The sequence below is a fragment of the Sitodiplosis mosellana genome, unplaced genomic scaffold, assembly GCF_009176505.1.
Source record: "Sitodiplosis mosellana isolate CC-2019 unplaced genomic scaffold, AAFC_SMos_1.0 Smas_scaffold_11, whole genome shotgun sequence".
Taxonomy (NCBI): Eukaryota; Metazoa; Arthropoda; class Insecta; order Diptera; family Cecidomyiidae; genus Sitodiplosis; species Sitodiplosis mosellana.
The window spans coordinates 3,589,281-3,617,189 of NW_022595253.1; the positions used below are offsets into that span (position 1 = coordinate 3,589,281).

Here is a 27,909-nt window from a genome sequence, read left to right on the forward strand (position 1 = left end):
CAGCCACTAGTGTGGTGGTCGACACCGATGCACAATGCACATTGTACATGCACCGTTGCCAAGGTGGTCAAACACGGAAATCCGCTCAAAGTATCACCATATCCTGATTCGATTAGCATTCTTATTTACCAGCCAAGGGACGGAAGAAGGATCTTCATCGCATTAAAACCACTTTGATTTTTTGGATTTTTTTCTTCTCATTTTATTATTAATTTACTCTGAATCTTTAATTTGGTATTTAATTTAGCATCATTACATTGTTAAATATTTGTAAGATTTGGGTTTTGTTCTTCATTTTTTGTGTATGTTTTTTTTTTGCAATGGTTCATACAATATACTAATAGAACTTCCTTTCTCGTATCTACAAAGGAAATAATTTAGTTATTTTGTTTTAATTCAATAAATTGTAAAGGAAGTATACCATATTTATAGGAAATACATTTGTAAATATTTTTTTTTTTTTGTAATGAAGCAACGCAATGCATTGATTATTATTTCTAAATTGATTCATCCATTTATTGTACGGGCTTTTGTCTTCTGTTGAACAAAAAGATTTTTTTTAATCATCCCAGATAAGAAAGAGTTAAATGTGTGTCAAATACTGTTCATATAATCGCGATTAATTGGTTGAACTTTTGCCTTGCCATCGGTATCTTTCCCAAAGATTTCCCTTTTAATGCAATAAAATAATCGTCGTTTCATCGGATCATCAAAATCGCCCAATAAAAATGTCAAGGTTCATTTTTCAGTGGTTTTTCCGATCTGTTTGTGAGAGCCGATCAAATAAAACTGTTTTGCTTTTTATCGATGTGCCGCACAATAATATTCAAATCATTCGCTTTCTAGAAACAACTCTGCCACTCCCGTTCAAAAACTACACATTCATACTCATTGACATTATTATATACACACACACACACACACACACACACACACACCGAGACATTCCTCTTTTATCAAAGCGGCCGTTTTCTTTTCTTTTTTTCGCTTTTCTGTCTCTTTTTATTATCTCGAAAGCGCGCAAACTATGTGATTGAAAAAAAACTGCAATGCGACGATTAGTTTTATCTGTTTTTAATTAACATAATGCTAATTTTCAGATAATTCACATTCATCATTCTAGTTTTTTCTTCTATATATTATCAAATTATACAACGGCTCTCAAAAATCGCCTATGTTGCTTTTGCCTGAAACGTCAATGTCATTAGCAGCATTGACGTTCTACTGACTTAAAAGCATTGAAATGTCAATTGCTTTGACGTTGTAGGCACAAATTTCCGAGAGCCTTTGTCTTTGCCTTGAATCATTTCACCAAAAATAAAAATCAATCGATTGAACAAATGACATGGAAACATTCACACATTGGATAGTTTACGATTAAGTATTGTCTTTTTTTCCTAGATTTACATCCATAATTTATAGATTGATTTGCTTAAATTGCTATGCATTGAGAACTAACTCATTTTTGTTCATTCTCTTCATCGGCCCGTTTAAAATGTACGTCGAAATTCTTAGTTGCTTAAAAATTGATTAGTCATTCATTTTTTTTTGTGTGTGTGTGTGATTTGTTTTTAGTGAATCTGACACAATCTGACATTTAAAAGATTACAGAATAATTGTTAAGTTACAGGTTGTTGTTTTTGTAAATTTTTGTTGTTGTTCTTGTCTGCTAGCTTAAAATGGTAATAGTTAAAATCCAATGGTTTTTCCACTTTACTCCCGGGTATAAATACTAAATGATGATAGGTTGGATGACCCTTATGTTACAGCTAATCATACATGAATTTTTCTTTAATGGTAATTTCACTTAGTGGCTGGCCTATTATTTAATATAATAATAATAGAGTGTAATCAATGTTGGGGCGCTAATATGCCATGACCAATAAAATCTAATAGCCGTTCATTATTATACTCAAGTTCAGTTTTTTGTTTGGTTTTTTTGGTTTTACTCAAAAAAGAAAAACTTATGCGCTAATGTTTATTGGCAACGTCTCTCTAACACTAGGATTTGAAGGTATTCAAATGGTTTTTCTTTTTTTCTCGCATCTTTTCCTCAATCGGTGTAATATTTTCTTTATATATAATGTATGCTGGGCCAGTGCTTGTACAAAAGAATGTATTCACTTGTTGTTCATCTTAAATAATAAATCAATGGCATTGAAATGAAAAATAAGACTAGACTTTACAACTAAATAGAGCAAACCATGTTGTGTTTGTTCAAATGTATTTTATATATAGCGAACAGTCGCTGCATTCAAACATTCTTAATTAAATTGCACAAAATGCATACAACTTTATTTTGAGTGAGTTTTTTCTCTTCATTTTTGAAAACGTTAAACTCTAACTTAAACGCAAAAATTATATTTTTCTCTCCCTACCTTCCTATCCTCTGTCTCTGTCTCAGACAGTCTCTTTCTCTTTCTCTCTTTCCTTCTGTTCTATCCTATTCAGTTTTACGTTCAATTCGAACAAGCCAAACGAAGGAATAAGTGTGTGCGGCAAAACCTAATAACTGTACTGAAGCTTTTTGGTGTATGGAGAAACCTTCCAAATGTCATTTATTTTATAGCATTCATTCAACTTTAAAGTCACGAATGGAACACGAATCACGTAAAGTTGGTTGATTGTTTAACAGAAATCGGTTTGAGGTGGAAACGATGAATACTCTATTGCTTGATTCTCTGTCTGTATGATAAATGGGTGTATTGTTTAGTTTGGAATATTGTCAGCATTAACAGCATCCTCGTCGTCAGTTTCCTTGGATGATGTCAATGTCATGGGACCATCGTCTGATTCTTGCTTGAATTTCATATTGTTGTTGATGTAATACAATGAAGGATTCGAAAATATATTCGATATGGCCCCGAAACCGTTATCTCACACATCGGTGATGCCAGCATATTGACAGGCGGATAAGCCGGCCGAATTGGACCTTGATACCGGCGACGGCGCTGAATATGGGCTTGCAAAACCAGACGAGTGCTGTTTTGCTTTCAATCGTAGTGTGGCTATGCTGGATGACATGGCCGTGCATGGTTCGGCCGGTGTGCGATGATACATCGAATATGGATTTGCGGCACCGGTATACGGGCATGATGTACCTGCTGTTGGTGTTGCTGTTAACGGCGCACTCATACCAGTTGCGGCCAACATTCCAGTCGAATTCATATTGACCGATGACGATGATGTGTTGAAGCAATTCACAGAGTTTTGATGATGGTTCGGAGTCACCACGGAACCCAATGGATTCACTGGCCATGGAAAGGTTTTTGCTCCCAATGGTGATGGTACTTTTGTAGCCCAATTGTTGTACGGCGAATATGATGAGTACAACGCATCGGTATCGGTGAACGGTTGCATAAATTGAGTGCCGAAACCATTTTTAAAATCGGCTGCTGCAACAGCGGCTGCATTCATCGCATTGCGCTCACGCTTACGCCATTTTGCTCGACGATTCTTGAACCAGACCTGCGTCAAAAAGCAAAAAAAAAAACGAAAAAAAAGATCAGACAATTTTATAGGAAGTTTACTTATTCATCAATTTTCGCTTGAAATTCAGTTCGGCTGAAATGCTATAGAATAGCATAGTGACGGCGGGGCATTGTGAAATTAGTCTTTGTTATCGGCTGGGCGAAACAGAATAATAAATTCTAATTTAGATCTAGCTATATTTTGCAATGCAGATACATTTTTCTCTTCCTCTCTCTCTCTCTCTCGCATTTTCCTATTTCGTTTAATTTTCATCGGTTCGACGAAAGTGTTTGCTTCACAAACTATGCCACTGATGCCGATGCTGTTACTGTACGGCTCCGGCAAAATTTACTCATAAATTCATATTCTTCGACACGTTTTTCGTGCTGGCATATTGTTGAATATTTAAGCAGGGATGCGCTTCAATATTTTATCAAAATTCTTGGGTCGTTCATCTTCGGCCAAGAGAATGGGAGACAGATGGGGAGGGAGTGAGTGACTGAGCGAGTTTGTGTGTGTGTGTGTGTGTGTGCGGTTCGTGCACAATGTTGTAATATTTATATGAATGTCAGTACGGGTTAAACAAATATTATGTAATGAAGGCAGGCAAATGGATGGGTCCACGAATGGATGATGCGAATAAACAATAGTGTTTGCCCATTTTCTGCTGTTTCCGTCGTTGTGTGTGCTTTTGATGTATATAAATTGGCTCCCCATTTAGTCAAAAACCAACAAAATAATGATCAACATACACAACAGCAATATTCAAGTGACATGGAACGAAAAACAGTGAGAGAAATATTTTGCTATACACACAGCAAAAGATCCAACTCATCCATTTTCTGTGTGCCTTTTGTGTGAGTGTGTGTGCTGCGTGTTGTGACTACGATAATGCGTACCGGCAACGATGATGATGACGATGACATTTCATGTTGAGTAAATAAACGATATAATGGTGGCTTTTACATAGTTTGCTTGCAATGACAATCCTTCGTTCCTTATTTACTCTCCAACATTCGCTCGGCCGCAGATATGAAATGTGCGTGCCACTTGAGTTGGCAGCATTATCATCGTTTCGCCGCAAAAAAACAAACAAACAGCAAAACAAATGAAGATGGAGCAATCGACGTGCAAAGATACCGAAAAACATCCAATTCATTTTATCTGCTTCGTCCCAAAAATACGCACAGACCAAACCGAGACTGTGCGTTTGTGTGTATTTTCGGAAGCAACATAATAAATATGTTGTTGAAGCTTCCTTCAGAATTTTCTTCGTGTTTTTTTTTTTCTTCTCTCGATGTTTTTTTTTCCCTTAACATTTTCCTTCCTCTATCTCTCCCCTGCTCCCTTTCTCTCGCTCACTCTCATTCGCCCATTTTCCCTCCCAAAACTGAATGCCGATACCATTCGGGTAACGCTTCTCTAAGCATATAGCAAATGTCGTTTATCTTCATTTTCCCCCACACAATTATACACATGGATGCGCACATAAACGAAAACATTATTATACGTTTAGTATTTAGTGGTTGATTGAATTGATAGTAGAGAGGATGCTGTTTGCCACTGCTGTGTGGATGGTTCGGCTCGAGCGAGAAAAATTGTGAGAAAGAGAACAGCCAACTGTCTATCGCCTGAGACGACTGTACAATGTGTATGTGTGGGAGAGTGTATGTATGTGTATTAACACGAAGTGCGCATCGCATACGCTCATTTTGAACAATGGCGGATGCGTTTTGGAATACTAGATATATTTTAATATATTATTCTCTCCGTTTTTTCTAGTGTATTTGAACATTCAGCACACGCGTACGTATATATGGGTCTCGTCTATTTTTTATTTTTATTTTTCTTTCGGTCTGTGAATGTGCACTTCAAATAATAAACACCGCGCGACGTTCAACTCACACTCCCGGCGAACTCTCTCTCTCTCTCTCTTTCATCAGAGGCAAAATGATACACGGTTGTTGGATGTGTTTTTCGGTAATCGATGGAAAGAAAATGTCGAAATAAATTACTTTTGCGATCTATCTCTCCGGAGAGAGTGCGAGGGGGGGAGAGAGAGAGAGAGAGATAGAAAGAGCGGACGCGAGCATACGCACACTCACGCATATCGTCGAATGGGATACCAACCATGACAACAGCCAACAATACATTCAATAATAAGAAATAATGCCAATGTCAGTCAATGTTCATTCAAGCTAAGACCACCTCCTTGCTCTTTTCTCTCCCCCACCGTCTGTATCGGTCGTCACCGACCGAGCGAGTGAGCGAGATGCACACCAACAGATACTGTCTGTCTTACTTCCGAAAGGAAAATAGGGAATTTTCATAGCTTGCATGTCGCGACTCGTGAAATAGGTAATTCACGGCGATAGGCAAGCAAAGCCAAAAGAAAAAGAAAAAAATGCGATGCATCAATGATTTTAAATTAAAAGCGAGTCGAGTATTTGGAGTAGTGACGCTGTTGAAAATTTTCCATCGAGTCGCTGAAGAATAGCTATTAATAAATCCATTTTAAGAACTAAGACGAGAGAGAGAGAGACATGAAAGAGAGATGTTAATTTTTTACATTAGACAACCATAAAATAATGGAATAATTGTTTTAGATAGCAAGTCATACATCAAATGTTTGTACGGCGACAATTAATTTTATTCGCTTTGTGCAATTTTTTACTCCATTTAGCTGCGCAACACACAAACAGGAGTCATTAATGACGATAATTGAATTATCTCGGAAATTCATTGCATCTCTTCTGCTGTTCGTTTGTCCAATGGAATGAAGCTTACTTTTGTAGTCATTAAAAGATTTACGAACTATCTCAATTAGATGTGAATCGTAATAAATTGTATGTATATCTAAGTTGTAGCGATGCCCCAAAATTGTGGTTTGCCCGCTGAGGGAATTTGAGTGAGCAATTTGCAAGCGGATAGCTTGTGGTATGTGTCATAACAATTATTGGAACATTCAATAAAATATGTTTTCCATTTGTTGGCATTTCTATGATAGAGCCATTTCATTGGCTCATCAGCATCGGTTTGATTGCGGCGCCGACGACAGCGACGGCAACGGCGAAAACCTCCTTCAAAAACTATCGACCGAGTTGCAAGATTTAGTTGTCACTCTCTGCGATATCTCCGATAGAATGAAAATGTCCTACTGTTCTTTTACAGTCGGCTGATTTTATAATGACGAGATTAGCTCCCATAAAGCAGATTAACTTTGTGCAAAAGGGGTTGTTTGACGTTTTCTCTCTATCTCGCAGCCAAAAAGAAAATTACACTTTGTGTAACTTGATGAGATTAACGGCCGAAACGAACAGCGGAGGAGATTGTTTGTGAGTGTGTGTACGTATGTATAAGTGCGAGTTGCGCTTCTGCTGCGTTCGCGATATCTTATTAACGATATTCTGCAACCGAAAATCTCTTTTCGTCTGTATAATTTGTTTTGGCAAACTCATTTAGAATCTTGTGCATCGTTGCCACCCATCGATGAGTGTTCTGTATACACACATCGTATGAATGAACGAATGACGGACTTTTTCCATATCCATTTATAAATGAATAATTTTCGGGGTGCAAAAATAATTATGTGGTATTACGCAGTGGTGCGCGTGCGGGCTCATACGCACACAACTTCCATGTAATTACATGTAGATAGACGTCATAAAGAAAAGAGCTACATGCCACATGGCATAGAGAGAGCATAGAATAGAGAGCATGGCCTCTAGAAGGCAAAATGCGTACCGATTTTTCTATTTTCCTTCGTTTCTTTTCATCCCGTCGCAACAACTAATACTTCAATTTATCGTTTAAATGATTGCATTTATTACCGATGTTGTTGTTCTTTTAAATGCCATTTAATGCGTTCGCTACACTATACCAAAGTAGTTTTTGTTGAACAACAGAGATATAGCCCATGCTGCGGGAATTTTTCGCCACATCACACAACTCTAAACCCGCGATTAACTCAATCGAATGGAAATTGACGTTTGTTATTTTTATTGGCCATAATAAATTTGTCACATGTTAATTGAAAGTTTATCGATTTCAGACGAGGGAAAATCGACATGTGCATATCACCGTCAACATTCATGTCACGAATAATAGCGGCGTTCGCGAGCTGTTCACAATTTTGTTTGGCAGATTAGAAATGAAAACACTTATCAATCAAGATTATCGATGCGTAATAAATGTGCCGAAAATTCAATGCGAAACAAATAAATTACGATATTTTCAATAAAAGTGGTTGCACCACAACAACAACGCCACTGAGTTTTTCATCGATTTTACCGGACATGGGGAAATGATGATGAAGTAATTGGCTTAGAAGACATCCAATTTAGAAAACGAGAAAAATTCGACATAAATTTCGATTACGAATCCAAATATCTTAACCTTCAAACGAACCAAATGGTTGGTTAGATAAAAAAATATATGTTTTCACATTCATTTTGAATTTACGATAATGTTTTGGTCGGCTATCATGATTCACAAAACGAGATGAGCAAAGGGGTGATGTTTTTTCTTCCTCTATTTGGTTGTAGTGCATTTTAACCAGTTACCACAGAAATAAATTGTCACTGTTTCGATATGCTGATTTCGATACACGAGCGCATGCATTGTTTCCGGATTAACTTTGTAATCCGGTATTTACATCAATTTCAATAATAATCATAATATTGGTGAAACACAACTCGATCGAAAAGCAACTCCCAGTCAGACCAAAAAATTATTCCATGTTGCAAAAACAACACGCCAGCGTACATTGCATGTGAGTATTCTTGTGGGCATAATAATTTTGTAAAAGCATCACATACACAAAACATTTTCGAGTCAGTGTCAATATTGCAAAATAGCTGTGCACCCCGACAAAACAACGAATGACACACCGGTTTTATAAATACATTGGTAAATTTTCTGTAAATTATAGTGAACATAAATTGAGTTTATAAACCGACATTCATTTCGTTGGTGTTCGAATGCACGCACCCATAAACTCGCAAACAATCCTAAAACATGCTGAATGATTTCAAATATTTTTGGTAAATAATCTCTCGGCTCGGGATGCAGAACGACTATTCAAGCAAAGGAGGGCGAGTGAGATGGAGAGTATAAAAAAAGTCCATAAAATTTTCTATTTGCTTTTGCTGTGCATTCACTTTTTCATTGTTTTGTGGTTGGTTGCATCATCATCGATCGACGCACCAATACCCCGTTATACGCACGTGCTGCTTGTTTAACGTAGCCTAGAAAAAAAACACAGACACACAGCAGCGGCAGTGGTGGCGGCTAAATGAAAACAGTAAAAATTAAACTAAAATCTCGGTGTGCGGGTGCCTGTCGCGCGCATTAGCACAATAAAATAGTGGAACATTTTGATCCCATGTTTGTGTTTACGTGTATTTGAACCCCAAATCATTACGATATAAATCGTGTGTGTTTGCCGCGAAAATTCCATTTGAATTCAAATTAGATTTCGACACGAATTAGCACGTGCAAAACTAATATTTATGTCACGCCAATAATTTTATTTAAATCTGCTTCGACGGCGACGGCGACGATGACGACACAGTTAATAATGGTTGCATTTCATTTCCACACACTGCGGCCATTACACACACACATTAGTATATTCCGAAAGGGGGCTTTGTGTGTAGCGCGTGTTCAACATTTATTGGTAATTTTCTGCTCAAATGATACTGAAACAGATCGCACGGCTCATAATGAGCCGGAACTAAAACACTGCACAAGTTTAAATCCATTTTCAAATAGTTCACGGCAGTTAGGTTTTTCTTCCCGTCTTGTGTATGGGTTTCCATTTAAATGCATGTTATTTGTAGGCAGCATAAGTGATATTTAACAAATGATAGCTGCACAAAATTTGGTTGAATTCCCATAGAATTAGGCCGATTAAGCCATTGATAATTGGCGTAAAAATCAATTAGACTCGGTCGAGGCTGAAGAGCCGTTCATCATAATGAAATGCTCATTTATTTATCGTTGAATATAAAATTATGAGCTGGGAAATAACATTTAAATGATGTCTTCATCAAACAAGGCAATGAAAAAAAATTCGTTCCCAGAACGAATGAAAAAAAACACACACAGCAGCACAGAGAAAGTGTCGCATTCGCATTTGTAGCCAAAGGCACTGAGACAGTCACTGCGGATTAGGTGATGAATACAGATGACATTTGATTAACCTTCATCCAAATCCAAATCTAATGAAATCGATTTATTTGTTCAAGTATTTAATGCACAATCAACCTAGATTCGCTCACATCGACACACAAATAAGCGAAAGAAGAAAACAAATCAATTTTGTTTATGTTTTTTTGTGTTGTTGTTGTCTTGGCTTCAAATTTAAATTGCCCCAGTATTAAAGTATTTTGGAGATTCATTTCGAATAGGTTAATGCAACTTAATACCGGCTCAAAGCTATTGAGCGCCTGTGAATCAATGTCTTCGCCGTGGCATGAAAACGAGTGGAAAAACTTTCAACACGTAAAAAATCAAAGTGTGGCAAAATGGATGCCAAATCGCATTTGGATTTCCAGGCTGTTGGGTGCACTCCGTTGAAAAGGAATGAATGAAAATGATGACGAAAAATGCGCTATGAAAAAGATAGAAATGGCATGTATCCACTGTATGCTGCTGGTATCGGCCATGATTTTTTGGATTCGCCGTCGGACAGACGGTCGGTGTGTTTGTCTCGATGAGATTTTGAGCGAGAGAGTGAATGTGTCTGCCTCAGAGATAAAGAGAGAGAGAGCAGGAATGAGTGAATACAAGGGCAACGGGAACAGGCGACGTCGATGCGCAACAGTAACTGCCTAACAAAATATCCAAGCAAAGCCATTCGGATTAAAGTACTTACCCGAACTCGAGCTTCTGTTAAATTGGTCCACATTGCTATCTCTTCACGTGTTGACATATCCGGATATCGATTTCGGCTAAACGTATGCTCCAATTCTTGTAATTGCTGCGATGTAAAGTGGGTTCGCTGGCGACGCTGTCGCTTATTCTTTTTATCATTTTTCGTTTCCTCACTACCCACAATTTGTTCATCGTGTATCACTAAATTGGTGTTCTCCACTTTCACATTTGGCTCGTTCAACGATCGATTGCCTAAATCAATTGGATTTGTTTTTTTTTCATGTTTGATTATAATTCAATGCAATTTTCCTACAAAGAACACAAGAAAAAAATTCGGAAAAGAATAGCTTACCGTCAGCCTTTCGGTCTCTGGTTTTGTTGTTCCGTAGGTTTGTTGGTGGTTGGAAATGTAGCTGACTGATATCGAGACTGTTTGCGACGCTGGTCATCGAACTGTGGCTATTATCGCGGAAATCACCTGTTTCAGCCCAGACTGCAAAGAAACAGAAGAGATTCGCGATCAAATTTTACTCTAAGGCATGGACAATATCGAAATCCAAAGGATCAGCAATACGCTTGTTCCAAGGAAAATGCTCAAGAAATCTCTTATTTGGCATCAAGAATGGAAAAATGTAAAACAAAAAAACGCCAAATGTTTCAAAGTCAACACAATTTCCTTGCACGGTTATTTTCTTCTGATGTTCCATAAAATTCCTCAATTTCAAGCCATAAAACCCATTAATGCAAATGAAAACCCATTCCAATTCATTAATGCCAATCAATTGCTCTTTGATTGTTCCAACCAAATTCCAACGATTCTTTGGTTTATTTAACGGGTAATTATTCCATAATGATCGTTGGCCAATGCTTGGCATTCAACGAATGTGTTGACATACGTCGTTTATCGGTAATTTCGTAGAAACAAATTTGTTATGCTTGTCTGACAGGTGTTGTTCTTCTCTCCAGATTCAATAATTCACGCGTTTTATGGTGCGTTCATTTTGGAATTGAATGCATTCCGTTTCTGGACATTTATTTGCTTTCATTTCATTTAAGCAGCGTATGTGCTTTGCATTCTAATGTCATTTACCAGTAGCTGATAGCAACTAACGACTCTGTCAACTCGGAGAAAATTTATTGCATTTTTATTTCTCTATTTTGTCTTGCCTTTCTCATGTCGTACACATGAGATGCCCTGACACTTTTTTTTATTCTTCTTTTCGCTTGACGCACCGAATGGTAAAAATGAAATACCGCACATTAGGGCAAAAGCGTGCACATGTTTTACATCGCATCGGCCCTTTTTTCTTCACATAAACTCTCACTGCATGTGCACATATCGGCTCGAGCAACAACAGTTGGAACTGATGTAAAACTTCTTGTTTTTAGCACTACATAAAATTTAGAGCTACTAATCTGCTTTTTTTTCTTAATATTTTTTGAGTACTGAAACAAATTATGGTGAATTTGAATTTTATGCTCATATTATTTATTCAATTCAAACCAGAGGCAGTATATTTCAAAAAAGAAATAAAACCAAGATCTTGTAATTTATTTTTGAAATAACTGGAAATCTTTTTTCTGTGCTTTGTTGCAAATAAATATATTACTTCAAGTTACTTTGATGAAATGCGTTTCATGTAGTGCGCCAAAAAATATTTTGTTGTGAAACAACACAATAGAATAAGTAACTAAAAACTCAAGAAACTCTGTCTTGTTTTTTTCTTCGATGATTTTATAAACGCCCTGAAAATAAAGACCTTTTTTCACTTTTATTTTACATAGTCCTCGTATCACTAAAAACATAATGTCTTTTTAAATGTTAATTTTATGATGATACTTCGGTCGGAAGAAATAAAAAAAAGAAAAGTTGGTCGAAAGTTTTCCGCTAGCTAAAGAAGTGTGAAATATTTGAATTATTTAAAGCTTTTGATTCAATCAACATAATGATAAACAGAGTTTCATATTTTTCGCCTTAAAATACGAAATGCACAAGAAAATCCATGAATTTTTGAATTCAGACGATTTCTTGTTCAATGAACAATGTTCATCAAATATCACAGAACATTCAGCAGGAGACAATATGTGCGATCAAAAGTCAAATCAACACACCGTCGCATAGATTGTTCCGTTTTAGAAATTTATTGCAAACAAACATGAATATTTGGAATGTTTCAACACATAAATTACACGATGTGGTACGCGCGCGCGCGACATTGCCTACGCGAATGCAGCACACGGATGCCAAATGGAATTGCCGACGGGACGACAACCGAAAAAAATTCAGCGTTTGTCACGTTTCGTGCTATTTTTGATGACAATTAATTTCGAAAATCGGCAAAATAGAACTAATTTATACGCAAAGTGGTGTAAACAAAAAGGAGAATGAAAATAAACTAGAGATAAGAATGAACGCGCGCGAGCTTTGCTCCGATAAATGATTCATGCAATGACGAGAGAAGAAAAAAATGACGATGCGTTCTTGCCGTTGAATATTATTGCCCGAAATTTATTTTTATAAAAGTTCAAAGGACGCACTGGCAATAAGCAAATCGGCGGCGATGATGTGTTTGTGCGTGCGTCTGTATTTATTTTGGTATTGTCTCTAAATTTTCGATATTATTTATCACACCGAGGTATTTCTACAGTGATTTTGCTAATCGTAACAAATTTACAGTGCCAAATTTTACGACTGCAAAACAAATGATTGAATAAATTCTTTGCTTGCGACGATATCATTTGTCACAAATTTATTTCATTGTTGAAAATGTGGAATCGAATATCATTTAGTTAGAGAGATTTTTTTTTGAAAGTTTTGAGTGATTAAAAATTTAATCTCACTTATAAATTTCGCCCGTCGAAATGCGAGCGAGTTTTCGAATTCGCGCTTATTTCTTGGGATGATCTTTATTTATATTTTGTGTGAATAAAATAAATTATAGCGCCTAGAAGTATCTGGTTGGTGTGTGTGTTTTTTGCCGACAGTTTAACTGTAATTACTGGCATTGGTTATTTGGGATCTGCTTAATAAAAATAAGTTGATTTATGGAATTGCGAGTGAAACTTAATAGCATCGACAGATAGAGCTCTCTCTCTTTTTTCAGAGAGAGAGAGAGAGAGAGAGAGAGAGTACACATTTTTCGCTCATTTACCGATTTCAATTTTAAATTTGAGTTGATCACAAAATGGTTATTACGCGAACGAATCCGAGCGCAAAAAAACAATTACACTCGGCGAAACGCTCTTTTATGATACAATTGGGACGTCAGAACACAAAAAAGGGCATCATAAAAATATGTTACACGGAAAAAAAATACGCAAGTAAAAAGGTTAAAGATAAAATGGCAACTTGTTTGCTAATAACACGGTCCATTTCACACGGCGACCGTGTTGATAAAAATACCGAAAAAATGAGAGAAAGAGAGAAGAGATACACACATGCACAGAACCCAAATCAAAAAAATATTTACCGCAATAGTATATAAAAGACAGAGTAAATGCACAGAAACAATGGCCGAGCAGCAAAAAAAACCGACGCCGTCGACGAGAATATAATGGCAGAAATGATTTTCAGCCAGAGCGCCAAAAATATTTATTGAGTTGAGAGCCGTGCCAAATGTGTAATAAAATCGAAAAAGGGTTCGATATCGCCAGTATAGGTTTTTGCGCGGAGACAAAATCCGATCATTTTTTTGCTGTTGTGGTTGTCTCGCTTGAATCGCCTCGACGTACAAATAAAAATCACAACCAAATATAAAATACACAAACTAATGGCGAATAATAACGATAAAAATAACAAATTTTTCTGCTGTTTTTGTTGCGAGCACATTCGATGCGTACGCGTACAAACGCCAGACAATGAACAGTGAATGCACACAGTGTCAGATGGGAAAAAAAGGAGATGACAAATAAGGGCGAATCAATAGTAAAAACAATAAAGTCGTGCAATGTGATATGAAATTGCCCCTGGCAGCAACCGGATAATTTATAGCGATCGAGCGCAAACGGCAGTAGATACATCAAGCACACAAAACAAAAACAACAGCAACAATAACAGCCGCCGCCGAAGTAGCAGCAAGAGAGACAGAGGTAGTGAACACTCACCGTGAATGAACGGAAGGGAAAAAATAACAATAGATAAATTGTTCATAAGCGATAAATAAAAATCACCAAGTAAAAACCACAAAACAAATATTTTGCACGCAAACGCAAACATAATAAATGAATGTAATGAATAGCATCATTGTCATTACGATTATATTTTGATTTTCATTCGGGATGTTTATGTGTGTGTGTGTTTTTAGATATTTCGTTTTGATGATGATTCCGATTATGTCTTTTGCAAAAGTCAAACATGTCGTGCCATATGCTTGTATTTGCCATCAATAACCGCAAAATATGGTGCACGCACCGGACGGGACTGATGGAGAACGGAAAAGACAACTTCTTGTGTCGAATGGTCGACGGCGACGATGAAGATGACGCTTTCTCTCGATGCGTATTGATGCAGCACTTTTGGACGTTTGCTTTAGCATAGGTTATGACTATTTTCATAAATTATGCGATTCCCATGCAGGGATTAAGTATCTTTCCTTCGTTTCCAGACAAAAATTGACCGAAATGTGATTATTATACGAAATGCGCCTATTTTCCGGCTCACGCGACCAGACAAACATCCACTCACTCTCCATCTTGTGACGCATTCATTCACGAAAAAGATCTTGATGCTGACCGAGAGAGAGAGAGAGAGAGAGAGAGAGAGAGAGAGAGAGATTTTCTAGATTCCATAAAATAAGCCCATGCACACATTCCACATGGAGGCCCATAAAGAATACAACAGACAAGATCGTTATGCGAACAACGAACAACATTAAGAAGGAAAAACACCCAACAATGCAGAATGACAAAAAGGAACTGCTCTCGTCGCAACTCTCGCATTTCCTCTCTCACTCTCTCGAACAATGTTAAAAAGAAGCCGAAAACAATCTCTCCATTTGGCCAGAAAATTGGTCCCATATGGCTTATTATACATTAATATATCATCTGTGTCACCAACGAATAAATACATTCAACTCTTGTTCCAGTGCAACAGCCACCAATGCTACGTTTTCACAATGCAATCTTTTCTCCTTCGCTTCCCAAGCATTTCTTTTTCACCGTAGCAATTCGGTATGCTTGTGCTGGTGCGGCTGTGATCAATGCATTGCCCATACCAACCAAACAAATCACTACAACGGGCTCTTCTACTGCTGCTCTTGCTCTTGCACGTCATCCAACCCCAAATGCGTTTACTGGTTGTGTTTACGCGGCCATAATGCTAATGTGTATTTTATTTTTACATCAAATACAAATGATATTAATTTTATACCGCTATCATTATATTGATGCTGGTATTTGCATTGTTTAGTGAAGGGTACGGCTTTATTCACAACTAAATGAACTATCTCTTCGCTGCGTTGACTTTGACGGTCGCATGCATTCAACAAACACTTTCGATTTTCCGCAAAAACCAACCAATCTTTATTCGCCCCTAATCAGAATGCACCCAATCCAGTCCATATGGTTTGTTTTTGTGTTCAACATTCATTTGCCATTCATCTTCGATTGCATTTTTACTTAAAATGATGCGATTTATATGCAGAAACATTTAGTGTCACATTTTCCGAACTCGGGGACCCAGGTTGGTGCATATTTTATGGCAATTTATTCTTCTTCGATGCATTCAGTTCGATGAGCCATTTGTTATGGATGCTCTCTTTACGGAACGAAAACGATTTTGAATCATTTGGAACATGATTGTTTTTTTTTCACTTCTTTTGAGACAAATGATTCATACGCATTACAATATCAAGTACTGAATATTTTGGGATATTTATAAATTCTTATCTCGTTTGAGATAAAATGATGATTTCTTACAAACATCACGATACGTTTTCATTGAAATGGAACACTATTATCATGAATGAGTTGACATTGGAATTGAAAGCAACTTAATTAGTCGAAAAAAAAATCACCTTTTTCTGGCTTTTAAACTAAAAGAAAGGAAAAGAAAATCATGTAAAAAGGATTAAACATAAATCTGCTCAATAACTTCAGGGGAAACGTGTGTCACCAGTGATTTTTCCGGTAATATCTCAGCCTTATACAAACATTTTTTGATTTCAATGAACCAATGATTGAATATCGAAGCTCGAAAAAAACGAAACAATGGAAAAAATTGTAACATTTTCTGTGATTTCAATCGATTTTCTTCATTCATGCTTCAATTTTCAAAAAAATACTGTTCAATTTTCGTCTGTATGCATTGAAATAATTGAAGGCAAACAAAAGTTAAGTCCAAGCAAATGCGTTAATTAAAACGATTTTTTTTTGTTTTCGTCTTGTATTTGCGTTGAGGAAAGAACCACTTAAATTAAATACCAGAACCAACATATCGTTTGATTTTTCTGTGATTGAATTGTGTATCGTACCCACGAAGCTATCACATTTCTTCATTCGTTGTTCCGTTTTGGTTTCAAGGGAAAATTTGTCAAAATGAGATTTTCCATCAAAGTCACTCCATAAAAATCAAAATGATGTTTGCGATGCAAACACACACACACACAGTGAACAGAAGACTGAAAAGAAACACGACGAAAAAATTATTTGAATGCATTGAAGCGGATTTTCCTGTGTTGCTTCGTCAAAATGTACAGATGTACACACTTCATTTGACAGGCGATCCGTTTCGTATTAATTATGAAAATACCCACGAAAGCCACGAAGACACGTACCACAAATTTAACAGCACTTAATTGTGCATCGAAGCTTCACAATTCTCACATTTTCCTCGACTGTTCGTTCAATTTAAAGTGTGCTTAAATTTGTCTATTCTGGAGAAGAAAAAACTAAACGACTTGACACTTGAAAAATCTAAGCGAAATGAACGAGACAAAATCAGATAAAGAGATTAGTTGTGATACTATTTTGAAATTTAGTGAGAACAGTCAGTCAATCGATAAATGTTGGTTCGAAGCGGAACTTCCGTTTTGCACACGCGTTTTAAATTCGAAAAGGATTACCAAATTTTTGTGTTGTGTTTTGTTCGCTTCGAACAAAAATTATGAACATATTTTCCAGAACTGATTTTAATCCCACTCATTTGAATTTTCATTCAGCAAAGGAGTCAAATATGTACAGTTTAACGATTCATTAGGGATGGTAATGAGTTTTAATCGTTGTAATGATATTGAAAGTTATTTTAGAAAAAAAGTTTAAAACGCGATTTGGGGCGGTTACTGAAAACACATGTTGGAATATTCTATGCTGTACCGGGAAAATGAGCATGGGTTGGTACCCAACAGCCAATGCGACTGATAAAATGTACAACGAGCGTTCGGGGTAGAGGTTAAAAAATGTATGAGCGATATTTTATTGTACGCCATACACTTGTGCCATTGTTGCTGCCAAGCGCTTCCGTGGTGGCAGTGAGCGGTGGTGGTGATGATAAATTTTCCGTGGTGACACGCATTCAGAAGCATTTATCATGAGACCATTTGCATATTCGAACTGTCAAATTACTTACGCGAAGCGAGAGAGAAAGAGAGCGTATTGTTATTATGGCTATTATATCACGATTAAACATTAGATGCGAAGCGCATGAGATGCGCTGGCGGACGGATGGAAAATTATGTGGTGCAGCAAATATGTAGCTGCGCGCCATTGAAAATGATTACAGATGTGAGCGATTCGCGCGGGCGCACCTCATCTCTTTTTCTCTTCCTCTCTGTTTTCCAACAAACGATAATATTTTACTATAGAGACGCAAATGAAGCTCATTTCTGCCACGACAGCGGTAAATTGTACCGTGAAAAAAGGAAACATTTATTCATTACATAACGTAATTTACATCAGGTTTTCCATGTACTTTGTCGCCTATTGCTTTTGACACATCGTACCGTATACAAAGAAAGTGGGAGAGAGAGTTGCAGCGGGCAAATTTATGCAAAATGCAAATGAATGTACAGAAAATGTGTCAACAAAATAGAGAAACAAATGTCATGAAAATGAAATCAACACACGGAATTTTCGGTGATGCGCGCATGTTAAATGCGACAGACGACCGAAACATGAAATAAGATAATGTAATATGAATTTGGATGTTGTTTGCAAAACCAATGAACTTCAGCCATTTTGAAGGTAATTTATGATTAAATGTACAAACAACAATATTGAGTACATGCACTTGCTGTTTTTCACTTGAATTCCGGCGAAAGGGAAACATTTAGCAAGAAAGTCCCGTTCATTCTCGGAAATTTCGTATGCATATTCATCACGCATTAGCACCGAGAGATAGAGACGACAGTTTGCTGAAGATGTCCATTTAATTCTGTGCTGCCAAAATCATTGCTGTCGCAATTTATTACACAGCCAAACAGCAGTATTCGACCTCTTTTGGCCAATTGCTGAGTGAGACTGAAATGAACTTACAGTTTCCATGTCGTTTCTGTTGAATGTTGACATATTTTTTGTGATAAAATTATTTAAATATTTTCCATTCGCAAATAACGCAAAAACGGGATTCAAATGAAAAACCAACATTATTCGTGCACTTGTGTGTTTATGATGACAAATTTTCAAAACAAATCATTTAAACACGCACAAAGTAATTTCACACTTTTTTGTGTTGTTTGTTTCACTCCGCTCAATGAATGAGATATATATTAAGCGATTGCGTTATATGAATGGGATTTATTGAAGCGTCATTTACCGCAGCAATGCGAACGATATGTTTATTGAATACGAGTGAGAGCAAGCAAGCGACGAGAGAAGAGAAAAAAATGAGCAACATCAGTAGCGATGAATATGAGCGGTCATGCCTAATTGAACACCCTAAAAAAACACAACATTATTGAATGCGTGTTTTTTTGCTTCTGCTGCCGCTGCTGTTGTTGTAGTTGTGTAATCGAGAGTTTCGTTTCGACCCTTCGATGGATCTACGAGATGCTCTGCTTGCGATGCAAGAGAAAATAACACTTGTGCCTGTGCGTGCATGTAGAGGGGCTGCTAATTTGAACGGTTTGTCATGATTCGCACAGCGATATTGTGTAAAAGTGTCGTCAAAGTGTCGAATGAATAGACAGAGTAACCGTTCCATTCAACAATGAACTGAATGGAATGGATGAATGAGTGAGTGAGTGAGTGAGTGTGTTTAGTTGATTATGATTTTTCATGTTCTTGACTATGTTGTTTTCAATACGTTGACTGACAACCGACGACGACTATTTGCTTATTGTTTGATCAAAACAATTAGATCAAATTACATTCATTCAAATGACATGTGAACAAAGCAATGAAAAATTAAGACATTATCGCTGAGAACCCCACAGCAGCAGCAGCAGCGACGGCAGTGGCATATTCAAATACGTTAAATTGCTCAATCGAACGAAATGCGTCATATTTGATATGTGTCAAAAATGGAAAAACGCGTGCAATGCGATAAAAATCTGGCCGGCAATGGGCTGGATAAAATCATGATCAAAGGCAATGTTATATGTTCACTGAACGCTGTTCATACGATTGTGAAAGAGTCATAATTGAATTTTTATTTCATTTTCTCCCAATTTTCTGTCGGGTGTGAGATTATATCGTTGTGTACGATGTTTACAAATTAAAGCGATTATCAAATGATACCTTCGGCTGAGCACGCGCCCATTACTTAGTCAAACGAATGATTCACCATGCGTTCCAAAGTAGTACTTGAACTAGCTCAGATTACACGTACTCTCTATTTAGTTTCTGTATTTCCAAAACAATACGAATAATTTTTCGGTCGTAAGATAGTACTTGTAAGACGATTATTGGTCTGGTTTTATCCTTATAAAAATAACAGCAAGTTCCGAGCAGTGGTGCCACAAGTGGCAACACCAAATTAAGAAGAAATAAACAGAAGTGAAACGTATGTTTGTTATTACACCAAAAATTGTTGTGAGTATCGAATGACATCGATTGGTTTCGGTGTGTTATTTCGTTGAAGAAGAGAGTCCAATTTCCAGATGTGAACGAATCATTATAATCCAATTTCTTTTCAATTCTGACGAGTTTCGAATTCGGTTTCCTGCGGAATCGTAAATTTTCTACCAATAAATTGTGGTTCGGATGTCCTGCAATTGAAGTCATGCGCTCAATTGCCACCCACAATATTTTGCCGAAAAACTCACGTTTCGATCGATTGAGAAACAAATTGCTGAATGAAAATATGTGTGAAACGAAAATTTGAGGCGAAAAATTGTGAAACACGGAGATGGAAATTAGGTAAGCGTGAAAAAGGGGGAGGAACAGAAATGAAGGAAAATGAAAAGGAAAGAAGAGACGAGGAATAAAAAGACCAGAAATTGGAATGAGAAAGAAAATTCAACATTTTTTTAAAGAAAAAAAGATATCTTCATGGGAAAATCATGTTCCAAACAAGAACAAAAAACTATCAATATATTCAAAATAATATTTTCCGAAACGACTTACGTTTCAATTTTTCCAATGGTTCATGCAGTGTCGGTGTATTCGACAAACTGTGATGATGATGATGGTGGTTCGTCGTGTCATGTGACAAATGATTCAAACTATTGTTACCGGATGACATAAGACCTGTGATCGCCGACGATACGCTAACCGCTGATGAAACCGAATCATGCAAATTATGATGATTGTGCAAATGATCGTTATTCGTTCCATTGTTTGTACCGCCCGTAACGAAATCTTGCAGACACAGCCCATGCGCGTCTGTCATACTTTGTAATCCACGCTCCATCTCGCGACACTAGTTTGCTGCGCTTGGTTTGAAAAAATCTGAAAAAAACGAATTGTAGAAAAAAAACAGTTTAGAGATAAAGTTGACTTTTTCTGCCGTTACAATGTTGTCGAATTGTGTTTTACACGGTGGGGAAAAAATAAGGTTAAATGACTCGGAATGATAACGAATGTGATTTAGATAAGTGGAAGAACAATTTTTCTATTTTCACTCGCTCTGTCTTGACAAAGTCAAGCTGTCTGTATGGCAAAGGTGTTTTATTATTTGCCGAACATCTTATTACTGTTTGTAAATCAAAAAAATAATATAAACTTAATTGCGGTTTAAATAAAGGAACGGCGACGGTTGCATTGACACAGTCTAAATTATGGCTATTTAATAAGAGCTCAAAACGGTGCGGCAATGATCAACGTTTTTTTCTTTCTTTTGCGAGTTAATCCTTTGAGCGGGAAATGACAAAGCGGTGGCAACTTCTCCAATTGTTGATAAAATTTATTGGTTTGGCTGCGACGCAATGCGAACCACGACACGTCATCGTATGATCGACTCTATTCATTGAATTATTTTGATTGATTTGCCGTTACAACGAATAAAACACTTTTTTCGGGTGGTTTTCGATAATTATCGTGACTTAAATATCGATTAATTCCATAGCACCCATCAAACACGAAACAATATTGTGTCGAAATATTTTCTGATATCGCAACTCGAGTAAGGCCATTGCTAATCCTTATTTTACCATTTAATTGAACAAAAGTATCGAAAATTGGTCATAACTGAATCGTTTGAATTTTACCGACTCTTAAGCGTTCCTCTTCAATCGAAACAAGCTAAAAATATTTCTAACAAATCAACGTACTTTGGCCGAATGAGATGTCATTTGGATTGAAAACAATAAAAAAAACCATCAACAAGTACTTTGAGATCAATTTCTAGGAAATTATGAAATTAAACCGAAATAAAATTGACTCCGTTTTTTTCACCACGATTTATGTTTTTTACTAGCCTTAAAATAGCATCCGTCGCTAGGATCAATTGAACCGATTGCATTTTCGATTACAGACACAGAAAAAAAACGCCAAGACAAACATAATAAAATAATTCTGAAGTTGTCACTTAACAAGAATCCGGCTAAAAATACAGAGACGCAGTCTTTTGTTGTTTTAAGAACTGTTTTTGATACTCTTCACTATGAGAAGAGTAAAAAACCAGAGAAAAAAATTGAGACCAACGAAAAAAAAGTCATCGAGTAAAAATGTGTCGAAAAAGGAATCGGACTTATGCATGCGTTGGTTTTTGGATTAGTTGTGCTGTTTATTTAGCTATGCGTACGCATTCGTGACTTTGGTTCGTAATGATTTTCCATATGTGTCTGTGTACATGCGATCCTTAATGCGGGGATTAGAACATCAAATAAATCATCTTGATATTTTGCCTGTGGCGTGCATGTGAAATGTCTGTACACGGCTGACGAAACAACTGGAGAGAATAAATTCTCATTTGACAAAATTTATCATCTAATAAGTTGTTTTTTTTTATTCCGCGTTCATTTCCACATCCATTCGAAATGGGAAAAAATGCCGTTCTTTCTTAGAAGATTTTGTTGAAATGAACAAAACTAATTCAAATAGGATCCATTGCAGCAATTGAAGCCGTCCACTCGAGTGGAAATAAAGTCAATTTTAATTGTTTGAGAGATTTGCAAGCAGCTTTGAATTCGATGAACAACTGTTTATATATTTACTTATGAACATCATATTTAATCCAAGTCTCTACAAATGTGGCATTTCTTATTTGTTCATCTATCGCCCGGCTCTGGGCCCAATTACCACGCATTCCATTGAACATATGACTCGATCGAGGTGGAAATTATGACACGAATTTTTGTCAATTGGCGCCAGTTAAACCAACAACTACATCCGAAATCTTCTCACCAATTAAATGTTTTATCAAATGAAAGCAAACAATAATCAAACGCAGTGCAGTGTGGTGTACGTGTATGCTCGTAATCAAAGATAAAAACAGCTTCGAAAGCAATATGCTTTTTTTTAAATTCAAACAACATTGATAAACGCACATTGCTCTTCTGTACATATAATGATTCTATCCTATAATTGTCACAATTCGGCTACCGTTGTTACGTAAAACGATTATTTGACTTTGTCTAAGAAACCAAACAATTTTCCACGTCGTTTTTCTAGTTTCGTTTTGATAGAGATAAAACCGTGTGTTCTTTCTTTCTTTTTTTCGGGGCATTCGTTTACATTAGAAATTGTTCACCATTATTTATTCATTTGATTTTTTGGTTACATGTGCTTAGGTAGCGCGAGAACATCACATTGACTGCAACACGATTACAATTCAAGTGGTTTTCCGTTGTTTACTACAACCAAATTCGGAAGCATTTTCCTTTGATTATCTATGTATTGAAATAGGAAAAAGAATGTATGTTTTTGATTCGATTTTCTTATCAATTTTTTTAAAAAAATAATTTGAAGGTGACATAACGACGCCAAACACTAACCAATGCCTGTCTGACCAATTATTTGTATTGTTTGATTTATTTATTTCCTCTGTGGATTGAAGAAAAAAATTCCATTTCCGGATGTGTTGGATGACAAAATCGGCGTCTTGCGGCTTGTTTCAACCGAAAAAACGTCTATTCTTCAATAAAATTTATCAAAAGATGAAAAAGACTTGATTCAAGTGGTGCCGTCGGCTAAACCAAAACTTTTTCCTCTTCAAAATCTATTTTATTGTGCAACCAATCAAATTTACCGATAAATTCTCAATTCAAAAACAATTTAAGCATTTTTATTATTTTTTAATCCCCCGAAAAAAATCCAATTGATTAGAATTCGAGCATCGAATGACCATTTTGAATGTTCCACCACTGTTACAATTGGACAGTTGCCAAGTATTTCAATCTCTATCAAATGAATCAATCGCTTATATGTACGCCGGCATACACTTTGATAGTAGCCATTTCTAAAAATTGTGCTCAAGATTCACCAATAAATTTCATTGGAGGATTTGAAAAAAAAAAAATTGAAATTGCCATTAAAATGCGTATTTCAATTTCACCTCTAAACCGGATTCATTTGCATTGGCCAACGATTTTGCAAATCCTAAACCACTTTAAAATGTCGAATCGAATTGTTCGCAAAATGTGTTTACCCATGCAAATTCCGAAAGGCAGAAGCAGAAAGAGAGCGAGCGAGAGAGTATCGCCTATGTGTGGCTCTTGTTCACGGATATTCGCCAACGCACCGCATACATGAAAACATTAGTCGTTTCGGTGGGGCCTCATAAAATATGCGACGATAATTTTTGCTGTATTGATAAATTTATTTGCCACAAAATGGTGTTTTTGTGGATCATTCGAAGTTTGGCGGGCCAAACGGTCGGCTGTGTATCTGTGGAACAGGGGCGAAAGAGTGAGTGAAGCGTGCGAGCGTGTTATAATGCAATTGATGCAGTAAATTGGTGATGAAGCGCATTGGCCGGAAAACAAAGTTGTAAGCAACATACGTAAATCACTGAAAACGCTCGCAAATAACCGAAAAACAGATGAAAATTTTTCTGTAAAATACGAGCGAATGACATCATGAAAAACACGCGCACATATGTAAACATACATCGGGGCAATCGCGAAATGAAAAAAAAAAACTGCACCGAAAAGAATAAATACAGACAGCGTCGACGCTATTCGTGGATATGGGGTTTTGTTGATTTTAGACGGCTTTTTATTTCTCGCATTCACAAGAGTGCTGTTGCTACTGCTGCTGCTGTAGTGCAATGAGTTTGCGACAAATGGCCAAACGAATACTGTAATGAATGCCAATGGTTTATAGTTGTCTTTAGCTTGGGAGGTGTTGACCAGAGACAAAGAGAGACACACTCTAAACGTATGTACGATAACTGGAAACGGATATTTACCGAATTGAATTATTGGTTGCAGTGGTGTGTGCCCAACAATTGTCGCCAAATCGCCTTTCGTTCAGAATTGCGTAGTTTTTGTTCGTGTGCCTTCGGCCAACTGGACACAATTCGGCCAAAAATGCTGTTTGCTTTGCGCCTTTGATTTGTTTGTTGCTTTTTGTTTATGGATGCTGAAGTGTCCGGTTCTGCGGCATAACACACGATTTATTGCTATGGTTTCTCTCTCTCTCTTTCTCTCTCTCTCCCTTTAACAACGTTTTTAGTCTGAAGTAAGTGCTAAATGCGGCTTTCTTTTTCACGTGTTCAGATAATGTTCAAAATTAAAGCGTCAATGTATTTTCTCGGCTCTGGTTTTTTTCGCATTCGCGTTAAAATCTACACCAAACACAAAACGACACACCGGAGCTGATGCTATTCGTCCAGCTTAGTTCGAACTGTCGATGGCTTACTTATGCAAATAATTCGTATGTTGAACCGACGGAATTGTTTGACCAACCGGATGCATTCGATGCGACACATAAAAAGGACACGTTACAAACGATAACTTGTTTTTTTTTTGCTAAAAGGCTCGCTTTCTCACACAAAATGAATGGGCTCATATGCTGACTATTTTTCACCATACACAAATAATGTCTGTCTTCTCTCGCTTTTATAGCCCAACTCTCTCAACGTACTCAATTTCGACGATATTTTCTTATCAGCAAACAAATAGCGCGGAAAGGGCACATACACTCTTTTTTATTTTTTAGTTTTCACCACACCATTTTTCTTTGCTTCGCTTCACCAACTTTTTTCTTTTTTAGTTCAACTGTCCCTGGATGTAATCATATGGATATTTACTGAATTCTTGCCACGGAATTTAGAAAAAAATATGTTTTTTCGGATATTTCTTAAAGGAATTTCTTTTCGAAATCCAAAGATTTTTATTGCAATTTTTTATTCAAATTATGCGGTAAATACGACGAATTTTCAACCGAAAATTGTTTAACTTTTCAAATAAATGCGAGAACGTAACGTTCACTGCCCATACACAGTTTGTGGAAAAATCGGTAAAAAAGCGAGTGACGACGAAAATCTGTTGTGTTGCGTTCACGACTAGAGCTAACGACTGAATTTCACTATCAAATGTGGCTGCTGTTCTCGCATGCTGTAAACTGTTCGCGATCTCTACCGATGATGAGTTACATGTATGCTAGTATACGCGTATGTATGGGTGTGTGTATGTTTATGGCTCGTTGAGTTTGTCGGTGCTCGTATATCGCTCTGTGAGTGTGTGTATGATTCTCAAACTAGTCTATGGGACAAAAGGCAAGCAGCAGCAGCAACAATAACAACAACAACAACAGGCGGAAAACTCAATCTCTCGCACTCATTCACACCGAAATAATACACACAGAATGATATTATACGTCGTGGATCTATATATTCCCTGGCATATTCAACCGAAAATTTATGTACGACCGTATATATTTATTTATTTTATTCGAGTTTCGTGCTGCCACTCGATAGCACAGCCAAAACCAAGGATGTTTGAATGTGGTTGTGTGTGTGCTGTGCTCTGTGCATATGGATCAGTGTTTCTCGCTCTCGACGTGTTCGAATCTCTTTTTCCACGCTGGCTGATCTCTTTCTCTCTGCTCGCGCTATTCCGCGTGTGTGTGTGTGTGTCTGTTTTTTTTCTGTAATTCCGAGCATGGGTCCCTCTCTTTCTGCTCAACTCACTCTATCTTTAAATAATATTAAAATAATGTCTAATAAAAGTGATACGGCAAACGAAATGGATGTGTATTATGTAGCAGTAGCAGTAGCTTTTTCTAACATTGGCATCATTTTGTTGTTGTTTGTTTTTGTCGTTGTCTTCGTTGACAGCGAAAATTCATTTGTATTTCAACTCTCGTTGCTATTTTCTTTTTCGCTTGGCAATTTTTCGATCTATCGTCCTTGTTTTCGGGTCGTCTCTCTTGAGTTCTGATTACTGGAACACAACACTGTGTTTTAGATGCACAGACGATTTTTTCGTGTTGCAAAAAAATAAAGTCAAATTTGAAGTGTATTTTCTTTTGGATTTTTTCATTGAACTAAATGATATTTTCCCCGTTTTCATCCATCCATGCCGCTTGATTTCATCCTCTTCATTCATTTGCTGTTGCCTTTCCATTTATTGTTTTTTCCTCTTCCCAGCTAAAGCTTCATTTGTATGCGACATTAAATACTCAAATCGTTTTCTTATTTTGCTTGTTCGTTGAATGGCGACGAGAAATGAAACAAAAGCAACAGTAGAATGTGGAAAAGATGCGATGAAGAAACACACTGAGCGAGAAATTAAATGGAAACTAATAACAAGAGTAGATTGAAGCGCATGTGTAGTGCTGAAGTATCCGATTTCCGATGATCACACCGAAATAGCGAGAGGAAGAAAATATATTTTATTCCGTTTGAGTGCACTAACACAAGTTGATAGCGAATAATCTTCTTCAGTTTCACCATATTGCAAGAAAAGCACTGCCAAAGGAACTGCTCTCGCTCTCCGTCTCACTCAAGCCCCTATAGAATCAAGGGAATGGAGTGCTGCTTATCGCCATTTGTTTGTTGTGTGCATTTCATTTTGGTTTATGGACTAGTTTTTCTTCGAAAACGATAGAACCGACCGACCGAACGCTTCAAATACTTTGGCTGGAATATTGAAACGCGGAAAAAGCAGAACGGGCAAAGAAACAACAAATGATAATGGCCGCAGTGGATTGGCAAGGACAAAAGCAAGATGAAGCTTTCCCACCACTGTTGCTACTGCTGCTCCTGCTGCGGGTGCTTTTTCCAACTGCAATTACCACTTG

At 37.0% G+C, this 27,909-nt stretch overlaps 1 protein-coding gene across 1 annotated transcript; it reads right to left on the minus strand.

Moving 5' to 3' along the window:
* Window positions 1-194: 194 nt before the first annotated feature.
* On the minus strand, window positions 195-26,194 carry LOC129567506 (pituitary homeobox homolog Ptx1). The gene is made up of 5 exons (XM_055444470.1): window positions 25,073-26,194; window positions 20,848-21,171; window positions 10,700-10,840; window positions 10,349-10,599; window positions 195-3,468 (listed from the first exon to the last, which is right to left on the minus strand). Exons 2-5 carry the CDS (start codon window positions 21,131-21,133, stop codon window positions 2,878-2,880), a joined length of 1,269 nt encoding a protein of 422 aa, XP_055300445.1. The 5' UTR covers window positions 21,134-21,171; window positions 25,073-26,194; the 3' UTR covers window positions 195-2,877.
* Between the last annotated feature and the right edge of the window lie 1,715 nt (window positions 26,195-27,909).